We start from the raw sequence: 20,146 nt of genomic DNA, 5'->3' as shown, positions 1-20,146 counted from the left end.
TCATAATCAGTGAAGAGTTGAGAAATTAAGATTGGATCTTCATCAAATAACATGAGAACTATTTACAGAACTGCTACCCAGAAATTTCATGGCAATGGCGCTTCCTCTATTTTATGTGATAGTTTATCTCTCTAGTAAAAAATATATTCAATCCTTGGCTAGGAAATTAACTGCTGAAGTTTTTCCCCTATTTTTGTTTAATTAAGTAGTTGAATACAGTATTCAATATGGCACAAAGGAACCTGAATCTACTTGAGATGTAAAATGAGTAAAGTCCGAGTAGCACAATAAGGCATTATTGTAGACCATCTGCAGAGCCTTTACTGTTTACTGCTGGGGCCTAAACAGCCTTGAGTCACATTGTTATTATGACTTTATTCCATGGTCCCTAGGAATACTGTAGGATTTGATCTTCTGTACCTTTCTTTTTTGGTTGAAACATCCCACCCACGGAATAAGTTAGAAAAAACTGTGTAGTGGTTGTGTTATTTACAACCAAAGGACTCCATCCACCAATGGAGTGGGTTCCATCTCCAATGTCTCCCTGTACGGTAAATCTAGAGATTAAAATAAGAGGGGAAAGTTCTGTAAATACATATGGAGAATTTCAACATAGAAAGAAAACACTTATTTGAATCAATGCCTTTAGAAAAATAAAAATTTTAAAGACTTTACTTTTGGATTCCTTCCCTTAAAAAGTAAGAGCCACTTTAACTTCAAAATACGTCCTGTTTTTAGAAGTGGGGTATTAAGCCACTATGCTGTGGCCCACAAATGCATCAGAGTCACAAATGCTGTGGTCAAACGTCTTCACCCTTCTTCAGTTGACTGGTGATTTCATATGTTCTAGGAATATTTTTATCTTTTGGCGTGATGCTCTATACCATATGGTATAACACACTGACAAGCAAAAAGGGTAGAACTAGTTTGAAATATATACACATATATACACACATATATTTATACATTTATATATTCACACACACATACACTGCATGCATAGTGAAAGAAGTTGCATGTATGCCTACAAAGAAATAAGGGCAAAGTTACACATCCTGCACACAGGACTGAGATTCTTTGTCCGTGTGGAAAACATCATTAAAATCCAAAGCAAGATTGAAAGTTCACTATAGACCTGAAAGCATTCAAGAGATGTATCAGAAACACCTACATTTTGCTACATCAAGTAATACTTGAACTGTCTGTAACACTTTTTCACACAATATTTAATGCTGCTTCTCTAAGTGCAATAATAACTGCAGCAGTGACACACAAGTTGCAGAATCCATTGAGGAAAAATTGTTAAAACGGGAAACACACTCAACTACCTTTAATTGATTCCCAGAGGGTGAAAGTATCCTTTCCCTTTGATTCCAGGTTCCCCCAACATGATTTTCCTTTTGAAAACAGTGATCTTGAATCAATTTTTACAAGTTTTCTAGAAGATTAAGGTGTGACACTCAACCTGCTCATTAGTCTTTGTGTCTAGAGGTAGTCTTCCCTAGAAGAAAACACAGAGGAAAAGCTTCTTGACAATGATTTCTTGGATAGGACACCAAAAGCACAGGCAACAAAAGCAGAAATAAACAAGTGGGATTATGCCAAACTAAAAAGCTTCTGCACAGCAAAGGAAACAATTGATAAAATGAAGAAGCAACCTACAGAATGGGAGAAAACATCTGCAAACCATATATCTGATAAAGAATTAATATTCAAAATCTATAAAGAACTCCGACAACTCAATAGCAAAACACCAAATAACTTGATTAAAAAATGGGCAAAGGAACTGAATAGACATTCTACTAAAGAAGACATACAAATGTCCAACAGGTATATGAAAAGGTGCTCAACATCGCTAATCATAAGAGCAATGCAAATCAAAACCAGAATGAGACACCACCTCACACCTCTATTACATATATATTAAAAAAAAAAAAAAAACAAGTGTTGGCAAGGATGTGGAGAAAAGAGAAAAGGGGACTCTTGTACTCTGCTGGTGGGGATGTAAACTGGTGCAGCCATGATAAAAAACAGTATGGAAGTTCCTCAAAAAACAGTACGGAAGTTCCTCAAAAACTAAAAATAGAGCTATTCCACTTCTGGGTATATATCCCAAAAAATTGAAATAAGGATCCCAAAGAGATATCTGCACTCCCATGTTCATTAAAGCATTATTCATAATAGCCCAAGACATAGAAGCAACCTAAATGTCCATCGATGGGCAAATGGATAAAGAAAATGTGGTTTATACTTATAATGGAATAGTATTCAGCCTTAAGAAGGAAATCCTGCCATTGTGACAACATGAATGAACCTAGAAGAAATCATGCTAAGTCAAATAAGCCAGACACAGGAGGACAAATACTATGTCATATCACTCATATGAAGAATCTCAAACAGTCATAGAAGAGAGTAGAATAGTGGTTAACAGGAGATGGGGGAGAGGAAAACAGAGAGGTATTAGTCAAAAGATAACAAAATTTCAGTAATACCATATGAATAAGTCCTACTGATCTATTGTACACCATAGTGCCTCTAGTTTATACTGTATTACACACTTACAAATTTGCTAAGAGGGTAGATATTAAGTGTTCTTAATAACAATAATAAAAGAGGGTGGGAAAACTTTTGCAGGTGATGGATATGTTTATGGCACAGGTTGTGGTGATGGTTTCATTGATGTATACTTATCTCCAAATTCATCAAATCGTATACATTAACATATACAGCTTTGTGTATGTTAAAAGAGGAAGAGAGAGAGAGACAGACAGGGTCCGGCATGATCCGTCCTGTTCTCTACTGTATCTGAACAAAGGACAGTGTGGACACATGGTGAACCTCAAATCCTCTGCTAAGCCATTAAAGTGAGTGGGTGCAAGAGCCAGTAAATGGAATGAGGAAAAACAGGTGTTTTCTCACACTGCCCAACAAATCACTTTCATACAATCTAGTGTCAGAAGGAGACGACAGCAGGCTAGTACTGCCTGCTTTTTTCAGTCTTACCATATCCTTCTTTTAAAAGCCCAAATGTACGTATTCATATCTTAGTTAAATTTCTGCTAGAAATGCTTTAAAGTCATATTAGATTTCAATACTTTCATTTTCAGACAAGGGTAACGGCATATGCCAGAACATTATTGCAAGAAAACTTAAAAAGTAAAACAACAAACACAAATGTTGTTAAATGGCTGGACTTGGAGTCAAGCACTGTGGATCTGAACCCTAACTGCACGGTATTCCAGTTGTATGACTTTGGGAATATTATTTAAACAAGACTTACTTTTTTACCTCTGTAAAATGAGGAAAGTTATTTTGAGGGAGGATTCAATCAATTAAATCTAATAATGGCTACAAAGTACTTGCCTCAGTGTCTTGCGGGCACATAGGAAACGCTCAAAAGTATTGGCCGCCATTATTACAAGTCAAAAACAATTCTGTAGGACTTCATACTCAACACACAAAAATAGATTGAAAAGTCAACAATATCGTAGTAGCTAATCCAGGTAACTATCCATCATCCAAAAATGTTAATCCCTTCACATCCTGCCCCCAAAGTACAGCACTGCCAAAACACAGTGTCACCACTAGACATGACCAAACAACAAGCCACCTGTCTTCTGGGATAAAGGGGTTTGGGGACCACAGTTCTAAGGGACAGCTAATACAAAGCAATGCTTTCACCAGAGCAATGCTGGTCTCTGATATTTATCAGTAATCATCCCACCATTATTAGTGTTCAGGGTACCAAAGACGAAAATGTGGTGCATCTATGTGATTAACCAATGCCAGGCTCAGCCCTTGCACAAAGGAGCTCTGATCTGTTCAACAAAGCACACTGTCCACCCACACCAGGGAGCAGAAACGTAAGCCCAGTTATACAAATCCAGAACCTAAAGCTGAAAGTTAACAATATGTATTTTTAAACTCTGAATTTTCAGAAGCAGGAATTTTAGGAATTGACTGCACTCCAGTTGCTATGTTTTCAGTCAGGTTTATACTAAAGAATAATCATTGAACCAATATATGCTCTCCACTTGTAAATATTCATGATAGGTAAGCATTTGCTTATGAAATCTTCACTTTCTAATCAAAGTGGCAGAAAATTGATACGTATGACATTTATCATTTTTGTATACAGTTTGTATATTTTGATATCAATATCTACAATTCTAAAATATTCATATTGGAAATAGATAACAATTACTGCACCAAACCCATTCATTCATCCTTCATTCTTATAACAAGTATTCACTGAGGACCTACTCCGGGCCAGGTATCGTGCTAGTGCTAAAACTAAAGTCAAGCTTTTATAGTTTCTTCTTCATTATTATCAACTATTTAGGATAAAGTTATGAGGAGAAATGACAATGGATTTAAATCCTGTTATGATTGTACTTTTATTAAAATTTCTATTAACTTTTGTATTAAGCAATTACAGACTTAATTAATCCTTTCCACTTTCCTATAGACAAAAAAATGATCCCATCCCAAATCCTTCTGTGTTGAAAAAAATGCCAAAGCCATAAAATGAGCACTTCAGCTATAAAAATGCATGATATAATAGATGTCACCTTCTCTTATTCAGCAAAGGAGCATTCTATAACTTTGTCCTTTGTCTTTCACAGAACAGTAACCTGAAGTCGTTTCAGTGGGGTTTTACTTTGGATAAAGTACAAAAATATTCTTCTCCAAGAAGCCGTTAATCTTTCCCCTGCAGCTGACGATTCTCTCTGCTCACCTGATTTTGGGGAAATCAGTGAAGTACAGCGTCCTGTTACCGCGGACCCCTTCCACTCCTCAGAGCCACCCTGGGCTTTCTCCTCCAGGCTGTGGGTAGCAGTAAGCAGGGATGCACCTCAATGCCTGCAGCCCACATCACATTTTCCAAAAGATTTTAAAGATGCACAGAGTTACATGATACATAACAAACATTCAAACCTTACTTGTGAATTGATGGATAAGGAAGAGAGACATCAATGAATAGCTCATGGTACTCTGCGAACTTTGGGACCAAAAATTCTCCAATTATTATGTATTAGCATAGATACTGAGTATGTACAAATGTTTGCCTTCTATCCTTCTCCTCGTGGGCCACCAGCAAAGTGATTCCAGTCCCAGTCTTTTCTGCTCTCTGAAACTTCTTGCAAGAGGCTGTATAGTTTAATGCAAAGAGTACGGGGGATCCGGCTGTTGTGTTAGCTTTCTGTGGCCACTGTAACAAATTACCACAAATCTGTGGTTTAGACTATACTAATTTACTATCGGGTGGTTCTGTAGGCCAGTAGTCCAAAATGGCTCTCCCTAGGCTAAGATCAAGGTGTAAGCAGGGCGAGGTTTCTTTCTGGAGGCTCTAGAGGGGAATCTGTTTCCTTGTTTACCCAGCTTCGAGAGCCTGCCTGCGTTCTTTGGCCTTGGCACTCCTTAATCCATCTCCAGAGCCAGCAATAGTCAACTGACCTCCTCTCCTGCCTCCCTCTTCCAGGTTTAGTGTGTGATTACATTGGGCCCACCCAATAGTTTGGTATCATCCCCCGTTTTAAGGTTAGCTGATTAGCAACCTTCATTCCACTTTGCAGAGTGACTTATTCATAGGTTCTGGAGATTAAGTGTGAAAAACTTAATCTCCAGAATCGTCACTTTGAATGACACACAACTAAACAGCAAAGTCTGTGTTTTTCAAAACTTACCTGTTCCACTAATTACGTAGTGGGAATACTCTCTATCTTCAGGAACTTTTTTTTAAAGTTACAAAATAAAATAGTGATGCAGCCTGAAATGTCTCAAATGGTAACAAGACCAATCCAAACTCCGCAGCTTAGTAAAGGTAAGTGTAGCACCCTGCAGTAATTGATCAGTCATTTAATCAAGAGTCACAAATGTGCCTGGAGATGTCCCTATCACCTCCTATGAAAAAACATAAAAATCCACCTGTTAAATCAGCATTCTTCTGAATAGATAACGACTTTGCTTTCAGCTGCCCACATCTTTATCCTACATTTTCTTATAAGAAAAAGGGAAGAAAGAAGAAAAACACCCACTAGTGATGACAACCTAGTTCCTCTCGCTTTCTAGGCAACGGTAACAATGTGAGGGACCTGGGGCACCAGGGGCCGCCCTGGGGAGTAATTAAGTGATTAGAAAGAAGAAAATTGACTTGTGTGATACCGTTATGTCAACAAACCAACATTTCAAAACAACGTGTTACCTACATAACCTTGACAATTCATAACTCAAAAAAAATCACTGATTGAATTTTTACATTGACTAAAATTCATCTTAAAAACATGTAAATCTTATTTCTTACCAATTACAGCATTTTGGAGGTGTGGGGATTTGTGTGTTGGGGGAGAAGGATGAAAGAGGGAAGGAAACTCATCCCACTTTTTTTCCCCCTAAACAGCAACTAAGAGAAAAGGATCTTTGGGAAGAACCAAGGAAGCCTAATTGTGCAAGCCAACTGTCTTTCAAGTGACTTCACACTTTACAAAACGTGTTCACGTTTCTCATGCACTTTGCTTCTCGTATCTACCTTGTATGGTCGCTGTTAATTCCATTTTCTATTAAGGAAGATGACTGGGAGAGATTATTCAGAGGTCACAGAATGTGGACCCTTTGAATCTCCGAAGGAGGGGGACTCTCTCTGATGTCATCCAGAAGATGTCATTTGTGAGGTGTCCTCTCCTGGGTTCAAATCATTTATTTATTTATTTATTTATTTATTTATTTAACAACTTTATTGGAGTATAATTTCTTTACAGTATTGTGTTACTTTCTGCTGTATAACAAAGTGAATCAGCTATATGCATACGTATATTCCCATATGCCCTACCTCTTGCATCTCCCTCCCACCCTCCTTATCCCACCCCTCCAGGTGGTCACAAAGCACTGAGCTGATCTCCCTGTGCTATGCAGCTGCTTCCCACTAACTATCTATTTTACATTAGACAGTGTATATATGTCAATGCCACTCTCTTACTTCATCCCAGCTTACCCTTCCCCCTCCTCGTGTCCTCAAGTCCATTCTCTACAACTGTGTCTTTATTTCTCTCCTGCCCCTAGGTTCATCAGAACCATTTTTTTTTAGATTCCATATATATGTGTTAGCATATGGTATTTGATTTTCTCTTTCTGACTTACTTCGCTCTATGACAGACTCTAGGTCCATCCACCTCACTACAAATAACTCAATTTCGTTTCCTTTTATGGCTGAGTAATATTCCATTGTATATATGTGCCACATCTTCTTTATCCATTCATCTGTCCATGGACACTTAGGTTGCTTCTGTGTCCTGGCTATTGTAAATAGAGCTGCAATGAACATTTTGGTACATGACTCTTTTTGAATTATGGTTTTCTCAGGGTTTATGCCCAGCAGTGGGATTGCTGGGTCGTATGGTAGTTCGATTTTTAGTTTTTTAAGGAACCTCCATACTGCTCTCCACAGTGGCTGTATCAATTTACATTCCCACCAACAGTGCAAGAGGGTTCCCTTTTCTTCACACCCTCTCCAGCATTTATTGTTTGTAGATTTTTTGATGATGGCCATTCTGACTGGTGTGAGGTGATAACTCAGTGTAGTTTTGATTTGCATTTCTCTAATGATGAGCATCCTTTCATGTGTTTGTTGACAATCTGTATGTCTTCTTTGAAGAAATGTCTATTTAGGTCTTCTGCCCATTTATGAATTGGGTTGTTTGTTTTTTTGATATTGAACTGCATGAGCTGCTTGTAAATTTTGGAGATTAATCCTTTGTCAGTTGCTTCATTTGCAAATATTTTCTCCCATTCTGACGGTTGTCTTTTTGTCTTATTTATGGTCTCCTTTGCTGTTATGCCCACCTCTTAATCCTTAATCCCTAACTTAAATATGCCACCTAACATGGCAAAAAGGACTTTGCCAATGTGACTGAATTAAGGAACTTGAGATGGGGAGCTTATCCTATATTATCTGGGTGGGTTCAATGTAGTCACTAAGGTCCTTACAAGAAAGAGGCAAGGGCTTCCCTGGTGGCGCAGTGGTTGAGAATCTGCCTGCTAATGCAGGGGACATGGGTTCGAGCCCTGGTCTGGGAGGATCCCACATGCCGCGGAGCAACTAGGCCCATGAGCCACAACTACAGCGCCTGAGCGTCTGGAGCCTGTACTCTGCAACAAGAGAGGCCGTGATAGTGAGAGGCCTGCGCACCGTGATGAAGAGGGGCCCCCGCTCGCCACAACTAGAGAAAGCCCTTGCACAGAAACAAAGACCCAACACAGCAAAAATAAATAAAATAAATTAATAAACTCCTACCCCCAACATCTTCTTTAAAAAAAAAAAGAGGAGTGTAAGAGTCTGAAACAGAGATTGGAGTTCTGGTGACCTCAAGAAGCTGGAAGAGGCAAGAAAATGGATTCTCTCCTGGATCCACCAAAAGGAATGCAACCCTACCAACACCTTAACTGAAGCCAGTAAGGCCCATTTCAGACTTCTCATATCCCGAGCTGTAAGATTAAAAAATGTGTGCTATTGTCCTTTCCCCATGATACCTTCTGTAAACACTTTCCCCTATTCATTATAAACTTTTAATTCTGTTTTAAGTGTGCTCTTCAGGAAGCATAATATTTAGTGCCAATTTTTATTTCATTTATTTAAAATAATTTAACTATTTTATATTTATTTTCTATTGTTTTGGTAGGGCTGATTTTTGTCCATTATTACAGGGGATGGGGAGGTAGGGAAAGAATAGTAGAGATGTGTTTGTTTTCAACTCTGCCTTGCTACAGACTCTGCTTTTATATGATGTTGTCTTCTAAAATAAATTGGAAAGTATGTATCTGTATTTAAGTCTATTATTAGTAAACAGTGATTTTTTAAAAACATGTATCTAACTATTGGACAAAAACATATTTCATATTTTATATATATATCCACATATATATATCATATATATATCATGACTTTCTGGAAATGAACTGGGTTTCCTAGCACCACCCAAATCTTATCTTCTAAGTTAGAATCCTATTACTACACTGACCCCGAATGCTGGTTCTTCTAAAAAGAAAAAAATGATTAAAAACATTTTAAAAGAATTTATCAAAGTTTTATTTTAAATGTATCATTCTTTTTGTCTTATGAAAGAAATACGTATGTATTATGACAATTTAAAAATATAAGCATGAAAAAGGAAATAATAATCATTTCACAAAAAAGATATCACCTAGATATAATCACTGTTAGAAGTCTGGGTTTGGGTTCCAGTAACGGTGAGGTAGCTTGAAATAACCTAACATTTTCACAGATAGCAAAAGACAAAACAAACAAACAAAAAATGATTTAAATGCACTGAAGAACAAGTAAAAGAAGGCAGATACTGAAGGGGAGTCAACCCTTAAAGAACAGACCCATAATGAATTAAGTCCAGGGTAGACAGCATTTCCTCTGACCCGTCTGCAAGGGGGAGAGACAGCTGGAACTCAAGCAAAAAGCTACAATATTACTGACTGAGGTGTCAGAGTTTGGGATACTGAAGTGGCTGGAAGTCAAGAAGAGAAACCTAGAAAAACATGGATAGAGACACCCTTCAAATTGTTGGCCAAACCTGGAAGTGTGCATCTGTGGAGGAGACTTCAAAGAGCCCCGTGGAAAGCATCAGCTGTAATATTCAAAGAACTGAGCAGAGATTCCTGCTGCTGCCCACTGCTGGGGAGACAGGAGTTTAGGGTTTGAATCCCATCAAAGAAAAGAAGCTTGGTAAATATCTTGAGCTTTCCATAGACTCATCTTTATAAAGGATAAAACTAAGCTTCCCCCAAGTTCAAGAGAATCGGCCAGAAATACATCTGCACACTAAAACAAAATGCAACACTCTTCAGGGGAAGACAATAAAATTCAGAATCTAGAAAGATAGGGTTTATAAACTAACAGACTGGCCACATCAGACATAGGTGAAAATAGCGAGCAACTGGAACTCTCATATAGTATGTAATGGTGGAAGTGTTACGAAAGTACAATTACATTGGAAAAATGGCATTTTCCAAAATGGGTGTGAGTATAAGTCTTTACCCTATGATCCATCAACCTTCTCATAGGTTTCAGGATTTTAACCCAAGAAGGAACTAAATATATGTCCACAAAGAGTCTTGTAAAAGAATGTCTACATATGCTTTATTTGTAATGGTCCCGGACTGGAAATAACTAAAAGTCCATTAAAAGGACAATAGATGACCAGCTTGTAGTAAACACATATACACACACATACACAGTAAATGTAGTATATATATATATATATATAGTACATATATACATGTATATACCACAGTTTATATATAGAGAGAACATAAACTACTCTGCAATGAAACAGAATGAATGAATTACTGATATATGCAACAACATGGGTGAATCTCAAAATCATTTTGTTGACAGAAGAAAGCCATACACAAAAGAAGATACTGCACAATCCCATTTATAAGAAGTTCAAGAACAGGCAAAACTAAATCAGAGCTCAGGGGTGGGGACTAACTAGAAAGAGGTGTGAGAAAATATTCTATTTCTTGACTGGGGTGACAGTTACACAGGTGTCTACATGTATGAAAACTAATCGAACGGTACATTTAAAATCTACACATTTCACTGTATGTAAATTTGCTCCCCCCCCCTCAAATGTCTGTGGTATATCCTTGCAGCTTTTTATATTTTTAAGAAAGATAAACACAACCCCTGACATCGAGGTGCCTGCTTGGCACTCCTAGTGCGGACAAAAAGTGTTGCCTGCCATTCCAGTAAACAAAATGTTGCCTAGCCGCCAGCCACTGTAGCCACCCCTGGCCGTGTGGGGCACTCTGGGGGGAATTCAGGATGGAGAAAAACAGGATGCTGGCCCCAGATAGTGAAGATACATATGGAAGAAATCATTTCTATGAGCCTGGACTCTTGCACCTTCCCATACGTAGAAAAGCACTAAAATCGTTAACTTGAAATGTCTGTTTTTTTGTGATCAGCAGTAATCTTTTGATGTTCAACTGTATGATTTTTTTTTTTTTTCAGCAAAAACTCCTATATATCCTGGCGCCTCCCTTGCCTCTTCGGAACAGTTCCTCAGAGCTACCTGAGAGGCTGTCTCCTGGGCTATATAGTCTTCAGTAAGGTTCCGGGATACAACATAACTCACAACTTTTAGGTTCTGTATTTCTCTTCAGTTGACAGCAGCTACCACACTTCGCTCTTCTGATGAACAGAAACAATTGCACAAACTTTAAGCCATTCTTAATAACAAACATTTAAGTGATCAAAGAAAGCCACTCTGTGACTATTATAAAGTCAAAAACGAGATCAATCCATAATCATGTCTAAATACTGACAAAAATAATGAATACTAAGTCAATAAAATGACCAAACATCCCCCAAACCTTACTAATTCTAGAGTCTGTTGCTTACTTACTAATTGCTGATTCAGCCTCAATGCATTCCTCTCGCCTCATAGAGGAGATTAAGGTCTCCAGTCATAGACCAGCCCCAGCTTTCTGAGAGTATCTTACCAACAAAGCAAAAGCTTGCTTCCTTGAACCTTCCCCCAAATCACATAACACAAACCCAAATGCCATAAATAGGTCCTTTCTACACTCTTTTACCCAGAATGAATGGCGTGTGTTCCTTCTAGTTGCCATAAGCAATAACTCAACTTGTTCCACTACAGGTGGAACACACCACTACACACCACTACAGGTGTGTTCCTAGCAGTCTTTGGCTAGAGATCATTGACACCATGTATACGAAGGGCGTTTTTAAATTTTTTTCACTTAATGTATCTTGAATATGGCTTTCTATGTCTTCATATAGTCTACATTATAGTTTTTTATGGCTACATAACTTTCTACTACTCGGATATGCTAGAATTTCTTTAACTAAACCAATATTTTTCAGAAATCTAGTTTTTTTTCCTAATGTTTCACTATTATAAGCAGCCCTGATGAGCACTGAGCTGGTGAAATCTTTAAGGACCTTCACAATTATTTCACCAGGAGCAATTCCTTTAAATAAAATTACTGGAATTACTGGCTCAAGAGATATGAAACAATACTACATTGCACTCTTGTCTGAATATAAAAGCTACTGTAGGACAGACGGCACTTCAATCCACTTCAAACAGGCTACCATGCCCATTAACTCTCAGCTTCACTCTTACCAATTCTGCATCTTGTCAACTCTGATGGTCCTTTGTCCTCAACACACTAAACTTCTCAGCAGCATCTGACACAGGTAACTCCCCCTACTTGTTTAAATATGTCCTTACCTAGCTTCTGGGACACGATATTCACTTGGTTTTCTTCCTGTGCCACTGGCCCCTCCTTCTCAGCCTCCTTTGGTGGTCCTTCTTCTTCTGCCAGACTCTTCAGCAAGGAGAGTGGCCCGGGCCCCCTACTTTTCCATCAAACTTTTTCACAAAGTGACCAATCTACACTCATGATTTTATGTTCCATTTTCATATTTGTGAATTTCATAATTAAATATCCTCCCCGGACCTCGCCACTGAGCACCAGAAACACAGACTTCACTATTTATCTAACACGTCCCTCCAAACCTCCCCTACCTCAGGGAATGACACCACACTCCACCCAGATGATCAGACAAAAACAAAAAACAAGGGAGGAAAAAAAAAAAAAAAAGCTATGAAGAAGAACCTGATAGTATGAAAAGTGACCCGGTTAGAAAAGACAAAGAGTGATTTCAAAGTGAGTGCTTTTATGTTGAACTTCTCTTGTTTCTCCTTCCACATTTCAAATCAGATAATGAAGTGACACACTTCTGGGTTTTGGTGTTAATATGTTGTTTATTCTGTTCTAATGAAAATAACGGAGTAAATGTATAAAATACACATTATAAGTTCATTAAGTCCTCACAAAAATCCCATGAGGTGCTATTAGTTCGTTTTTCCAGATGCGGACCAGTGGTAAACTGAGGCACTGACAGGCACCCAGAGGTACTGCTCATACCTTACACTGGCATTTTCCTAAAACATTTCACTTTTAGTGGAATGAAAAGAAAGAAAATTCCGCTCCTGAAATACTCTATGAATGCTAGGCCACAAAGGATCAACTCACTGTAACAAGGCACCAAAGTGTGTCTGGAAGCCATGCGTGATGCATAATTATAATGCAAACCTAGGGCAGACTACAACCGAGCCCGGAACAGCAAATCGAATTGGTCCCCACGCTTGCATTACGTGTGCGTGTGCCTGGGAAAGAGGCAGACGAAGCCTTTGTCTTTACACACGACCCCCAGAGACGCCGGCGCCCGCAGTCATGGAAGGGGCTTCCTGGACCATCTGGGTCGCGCGCGGTCGCGGGGCCCAGGACGCATGCGTGACCCAGGCGCGAGGCTGCTCGGCCGGGCGGCTGGGCGCTTACCTGGTGCGCCGGGCGTGCAGATACAGTACCAGCAGCAGCAGGGCCGCAGCGAGGACCAGGCCCGGGGGGCTGAGAGGCCGCGGCAGCCACGGCTCCGGCGAGAAGCTGCCCATGCCCGCGGCCACGTCTTTCGCCGTCCGGATCGCGCGCGGCCGCGGGGGGCGGCCCGGGGTGTCTCTCCGAGCTGCGCGGCCGGCGAATCTGCAGCCGGCGGAGGGTCCCGGGAGGCTGGCCTGGCGAGGCGCCGCCTGAAATGTCACCGAGGGCCCCCGGGGCCGAGTCTCAAAGTTCCCGGACTCCCTCCCCCGGCCCACCCCCTCCCCCCCCAACCCCTGCGCACCGCCCCGCTCGGCCACCGCCTCCCGCCCGGCCGCCTCTGGAAAACTGCGCGCCGCCCACCTCCGCCCCCCGCCCCCGGGGCAGGAAGAAGGGCTAGAGAAGAGGGGGAAAGGGGCTAGGATTTCCCGAGCTCGAGCCGCTGAAGGCCTGAGGGAAGGGGATTTCAGTTCGGAGTTGGAAATGAGTCGTTCGGGTGCGTCATCCCCTCGCCCGCGCCCCGCGACCGCGCTGGCCCTCGAAGAGGGTTGAGACTGTGCCCGCTGCGCCCTGGCCCCGGCGACCTCTTCGGCAGCCCCTTCCTCCCCGCCCCCAGCCGGCGGGCTGCCCGCGCGCCCGCGCTGCCCTTCGCGCGCGCCCGCGCCTGCTGGGCGCCCCTTCCACGCCGCGCTTCCCTGCTCGCCCCCGCGCCTGCTGGGCGCCGAGGCCAGTCCCAGAGGCCGGCAAGACAGGGACCAGAGCTGGGCCGGGACCCTCCGGGAGTCCCCATGGGACACACCATCCAGGAAGGGAGAAGACAGAGGAAACGAGCTATTGCAAAACGACGCTAAGGTACTACGACATAAGTGGTACAAGCCCCGCAGGTTGTCCTTAGAAAGGATGAGGGAGAAACTTTGAAAATGTCTTTTCCTGAGTAATGACCATTCACATTACTTCGCACGTGTGTATTTACTCTCCACACCAAACTTGGAACGTAAGTTTAGCAATGTATTAGAGAACATATAATGAGGCTCAGGTTAAGGTAACTTACCCTGGTCCCTCGGTTGATAAGTAATTAAAAAACATTCTAGGGCTTCCCTGGTGGCGCAGTGGTTGAGAGTCCGCCTGCCGATGCAGGGGACACGGGTTCGTGCCCCGGTCCGGGAGGACCCCGCATGCCGCTGAGCGGCTGGGCCCGTGAGCCATGGCCGCTGAGCCTGCGCGTCTGGGAGCCTGTGTTATGCAACCTGAGAGGCCCACGTACGGCAAAAAGAAACAAAAAAAAACCAAAAACCATTCTAACCAAGGCTATTCCAGTGCCACTGTGTTCTTTCCTTTATGCAAGATTTTATTTGCGCAGTTCTCAAGACTATTAACAGCAGCTTCACAACTGGTCTCCGTACCTCCGACCTTTGAGTTTTCCAGCCCATCCTCTCCATTGCCACGTCCCTAAAGCACAGACCTATCCAGCTTTGACCCTGTTCGAAACTCTTACTGGTTGCCTTTGTGATAAAGATAAATCTTCATCCTGCAATGAGAAGCCTCCACAATTTGTCTCCATCCCATGGCTAGGACAGTTCCATATACAAGAAAGCTTGAGCCACAGTGTCCCTCACAATCAGCCCTTTCACACCTTGGCTTATGACATTCTCTCTGCCTGAAAAAGTTTCCTCTCTCCCCTAAATACTGAAATTCTACCTACCTGTCAATGCCCAGTTCAAATACCACTTCCTTCTAGAAATTATTCCTTACTCTTGTAATTAATCTCTCCCTCTTCTGTACTTTTAACACTGTCTCTGCTTTTCACTCCATCACATTTTCCCTCTCTATCTGAGTTATTTCTGTCTATGTCTGTCTGGCCTGCTATAGAAGGTGAGAATCATGTCTTAGACAACTTTGTCTGCAACTACTCTCCACCTCCTGTCGCCCTGGCCCCCGACCCTGGAGTTGAGGTACTGTAGTTGGAAGTACTTTGCATGTGCCTGGCCCTTGGTCCATGCTCCAGAACTGAATTACTGCTGTGTTGCTGTCCTTGGCCTTAAAGCTGTGAATGGCTGGGCAAGCATGAGAATTCTAATGTTTATGAGTTTCTTCATCTGACTTTTATTCCAGGGTTTTCTACTGCCTTTCCTTTCTCCTGTCATAGATTCAGTTTTCCAGGAAATCAGGGTACAGTGAGCCAACAGCTATTCTGTCTCCTCCAAGAAAAAGCAAATTGGTTTCCATCACTACCTGGCCAGCAGAGCCAGCATGCAGGATGGTATCCATGCCGTGCCTTTCTGTACCCACTGCAAAAAGCGCCTCTCAGTAATTTTCACGAGAATCCTCAACTTTTATACTTTAGTTTTCCATTTGATCTCCTGGATGACTCTTCTCTTTGAAAATAGAGGTTAAAATGTTCAGCATTAATCAATTTGTTGAACATTTACCATGTGCCAAGCACCATGCTAAACATTTTATAACATTAATAACAGAAAACACCTGCAGTTAATCACAGTGTCTTATGTAGGTGGAAGGAAGAATACTACACTGTCACCTACTAGATTTGGTTAGCGACTGTGTCATCTCCCTATGGTATCTGTATAGTATCTTCCTTAGAATGCTTTATGGTATTCACTTAATAAATTTTGAATATATGTTTCTTTTGTGTTTTCCACTTCTGCTAAAAGGGGGCTCCATACTGTAAACTGACCTGGTTGAAATAAAATCTAAAGACCTCTTTTATTCCTCTTTTGCTTCTGTAGCCCAGTATCAGCATCATGATATTCAATCCAGTTCAATTTATTTTACCTCCAAAACGTGCCTTTATTTCCATCACTTCTCTGACAGAGATGACTAGTTGACCCTCCATGTCTGCTTCCCCCTCCTTCTCAGTAACAGGCCTCGATTTTTAACTGAGCACATGGCTGTCCATTATAAAGACTGCTTTCCCAGCCTTCCTTGTAGTTAGAAGTGACCATGCAACTGAATTCTCACCAGTAGGCTAAGTTTAAGGTGTTACTTCAGGGAAGTGGCCTAAACAGGAATGGTCGGGACCTTTGCTTCCTTCCTCTTTTCTGCTGTTTAGAATATAGACGCTATGCCTGGAACTCAAGCAACCATCAGAGCACATATAAGTATGTCCCAAATATTGCATTGAGTATTATTTGCTGTTTATATGAAATTCAAATTTATCTTGGGATCCTATATTTTTTTTGGTTAAATCTGGTAACTCTAGTTTAATTTCAACACAGGGGTTCATAAGGCATACAGGTAAGGCAACTAAATTCTAGCTGCCCAATGGTCCCCTCCAGAAATCAGCCACAAATATTTCTTTCAACACTGGCTACCAATGTTAGTATCTTATGTACCTTGGCTACACGAATTAGACCAGGGTTAACAGTTCAGATCTAAAAGAGTCATGGGGTGGCCTTTATACTTTGAGGTATCCAGATGTGGAAATGTGTTCAGTACAGATAGCAACTGGCCTAATCATCTTTCTTCAGAAAATATTGGTTGTGAGACACACGGAGAGAGAAAAATACAAGCAAAAACAGAAGTAGGACCAGAGGGAGTAAAGGGAGAGCGTGATATACTGGAGCCTCTAAAGGAAGAGTTATGAAAGTCTAGGTGACAGGTCACACTCCAAAGCCTTCCCCTTCAGCCCAGCTGACCCTCATCTACCAGGTGGTCTAAGCTGTCAGCCTCTTTCTTTGTTCTCGTTCTAGTCTATGATTAGGGCTTGAATTCTGTCCCTGTTGCCCTTGAGGCCTTCTCTTTTGAATCTAAAGAGCATGTTTGGAAGTCACCAAAATTTGAAAAATGACTATTTCCCTGCATTTCAACATCTGTGTCCTATGTCCTAATTCTCCTGCTCTGACTTTGTCGTTTTTTTCTTTTTCTTTCTTTTTTTTTTTTTTTTGACCGCTTGGCTGTGGGATCTTAGTTCCCCAGCCAGGTATTAAACCCAGGCCCTAAAACAGTGAAAGCATAGAGTCCTAACCCCTGGACCGCCAGGAGATTTCCAGTCGTGCTCTGACTTTGAAAATATGAATACACTGGATTGAGACCTCCAAGTCCACCTATTTTGTCAGTAACTTCTTTTAAGTGCAAATTGTGTCCATGGCACTATGTCTGGCCTGCTGGAGCTATAAAAGTGAATGAGATGGCTCTTCCTTCAAAGAGATGGACCTAAAAGGACTAAAAGTGTTGACATTGGAAAGGAGAAAGAAAAGAGGCTAGTCCACATGAGATTGTGGGGTGAAAATGAAGGGATTTAAGAACATGCACCAATATGGCCACAATCTTGTGAGCTCCTGGGAAGCAAAAAATGTGCTGGGGAAAGGGCATCTTGTAGGCTTTAGTTATTGGGAAACATTTGAAAGTCCCACTGTGGAAATTGTCAAAGAGGAATTTTACACATTTTTTTTCTAATATTGGGAATTTCCTAAAAGCAGGTTTGAGTATTCAAGCCTGAAATATCCCATAACCTTTTGACATAAAATGTAGATTGGGTTCGAATCAGAACTTTAACTGAAAAGAATGACTGCTGTTGTTCTCCCCTTGCTCGTGAGCTCTGTCTTAACTAACTTTGACTTCCTATCCCCTTCTGTTAGAATTAAGACCACTTCTGGGCAAAATTGTGAAGCAGAGGAAGGGAAGAAAACTGAAAAGGATGGAGAGGACCTGCCATGGGCCAGGTACTGCTTCATGTTTTACACACACATTTTATTTAATCTTCAGAACCTACCTCTGATGTAGGCATTACTAGTCCTTTAGACATAAAGAAAACCAAGACTCAAAGAATTTCAGGGCACCCGTGATTATTCAGCTTGTACATTCCACTGTGCATTCATCCCTCCTTCCACAGTACCATCTTGCCTTCCTTAGAGCTTTCTTTCGCTAACCCCTTACCACATCTGTTCAATCACTCTGGCCTCCATTTTTAGGGATCCTCTCTTTACCTTGAGCTGCCCATAACCGAGGCACCCCATGGAGACAGTTGGGCCTCTGCTTTATACCCTGGCCTACCTCAGAGCTACCTCACTAGCTCGGAGGCTAGTCTTGGCTTTCCCATCTGAAAAATGTTATAAGACTACTTTCCCTATAGGTTTATGAGGATGAAATTGTGAACAGTAAATATATGACAGTCGAAATGCCTGGGGCTTCTCCCTTTTTTTGCATTTGAGCACCTTCTGCTCCTTTGGCAGAGGGTATAAATAGAAATGAGTTTATCAGACAAGCTCGGCCCAGCTAAGGTGTTAGCCTGTTGATGTATTACTTGTACCCAATTAAAATGTAAAATGTGCCATTTCTTGCTTGATCAAGGTAGCTATTCTGGTTGTAGCTAAGATAGCAATGATGATAAATATATATATATATATATCCTGAAACCTGAGACCTGCTGTTAGCATTGTTTAATCGGCACATAGTGAATACTGAGGCACCTTAGATGCTGGCCCTGAACCTGACCAAAAATATCTTAAATCACAAATTCTTCCTCTTATTCTGTCTTTCTTTAAAATGTAAACAACGCACTTCTTTTCTCTTTAGTTTCCCTTTCTCCTAAAAAGCCAATTTATAAGTGTTGTCCTAGCACTCAGGTTACACATACAGACATGGCAGGCAGGAATGCTTATTCGATAAAATGCTGTTGAATGAACAGAGTGACCCAACAATAGAGAGTGTTGTTACATTTAACTCTTTTTCTTAATAAAGTACAATTTTAGGTAAGGCCTGAATATAATTATTTTGAAGCAGCTTTAAAAATGGTGGAACAGATGGCTCTGATTATCTCCAAGAGGAAGGAAAAGATTCAAGAGTTTTGTCATTTCTTGTTTAATAGTCTTGGCATTACTTATACATACTTGAGTTTTGAATACACTGGCTTATAAATTCACAATCCCATGCTAACCCTTAGTTCATACTCATGATCTGACCCTACTTCCCATGCCAAGATTTGAGACTCTCCATCTCTGTTTCTGATTCACTGGCTTTTCCAACATTTCATTTCCTGATTAGCCACTGAACCCAGATTTCTGAGGACAGAAAGCACAAGGATCCCCACAAACTTATCCCCCAGCTATCTCTGTTCACTAAGGGAGAATTTTAGACTCAGAAACTTCTTTTGGGGGTGGGGGTGGACGGTTTGGGCCAGGCTGGTTCCTGGAGAAGCAACAAAAGCCCTGGTCTGGAATAAAATCTACCCACCAGGTTCTGCTGTTTCTGCCTGTTACAGGAGAGGTTTTGGAAAACAGACTCAGAGAGAGACAGACCAGCGCAGGACTACATTAGGACAGAGTCTCAGGATCAACACCAGGGGTTGAAACTGACAGAGGGAAGTATTGGGTTGGGGTGCAGTCTCATCCAAAGACTCGGCCCATGAGGATATTGAGAACCCAGGTGGCCCTTTAGAATTACCCCAAGATGGGGTGAAGGTCCAGGCTTTCAGATCTCAATATCAACATGCCTTTGGTTGTGGACTGCCCTCAGGATAATGGAAAGCTGAGGGTGACCTTGGAGAGCAACTCTTCTTTAGCTGAAGGCAATTCCTGGAGCAGCTGGTGACACTCCCAGAAGCGGAGCGCATAGGTTCTCCCATCCTGACAGAATCTGAGCGACACAACACAGTGACCACTAAATACACAGTGTCCACCACATACACAGTGTCCACCACGTACACAGTGTCCACCACGTACACAATGACCACTACATACACAGTGTCCACTACATACACAGTGTCCACCAC

At 41.4% G+C, this 20,146-nt stretch overlaps 1 protein-coding gene across 2 annotated transcripts in view; it reads right to left on the bottom strand.

The window, feature by feature from the left end:
• The window catches only part of LOC114895550 (25-hydroxycholesterol 7-alpha-hydroxylase), a 647,364-nt gene that overhangs the window by 169,119 nt on the left and 458,099 nt on the right, over positions 1-20,146 (bottom strand). The window contains exon 1 of one of the 2 annotated variants that reach the window (XM_029223054.1): positions 13,384-13,668. The exons of the other annotated variant lie outside the window; for it this stretch is intronic. Coding sequence (XP_029078887.1) covers positions 13,384-13,496 — 113 coding nt within the window. The 5' untranslated portion in view covers positions 13,497-13,668. Of the gene's footprint in view, positions 1-13,383; positions 13,669-20,146 lie in introns of those variants that run through there. 2 annotated transcript variants of the gene reach the window in all.

This window comes from Monodon monoceros, unplaced genomic scaffold (assembly GCF_005190385.1).
Source record: "Monodon monoceros isolate NGI ecotype Baffin Bay Population unplaced genomic scaffold, NGI_Narwhal_1 Super_Scaffold_14, whole genome shotgun sequence".
Classification (NCBI taxonomy): Eukaryota; Metazoa; Chordata; class Mammalia; order Artiodactyla; family Monodontidae; genus Monodon; species Monodon monoceros.
This window is presented reverse-complemented; position numbering and strand designations above follow the sequence as displayed.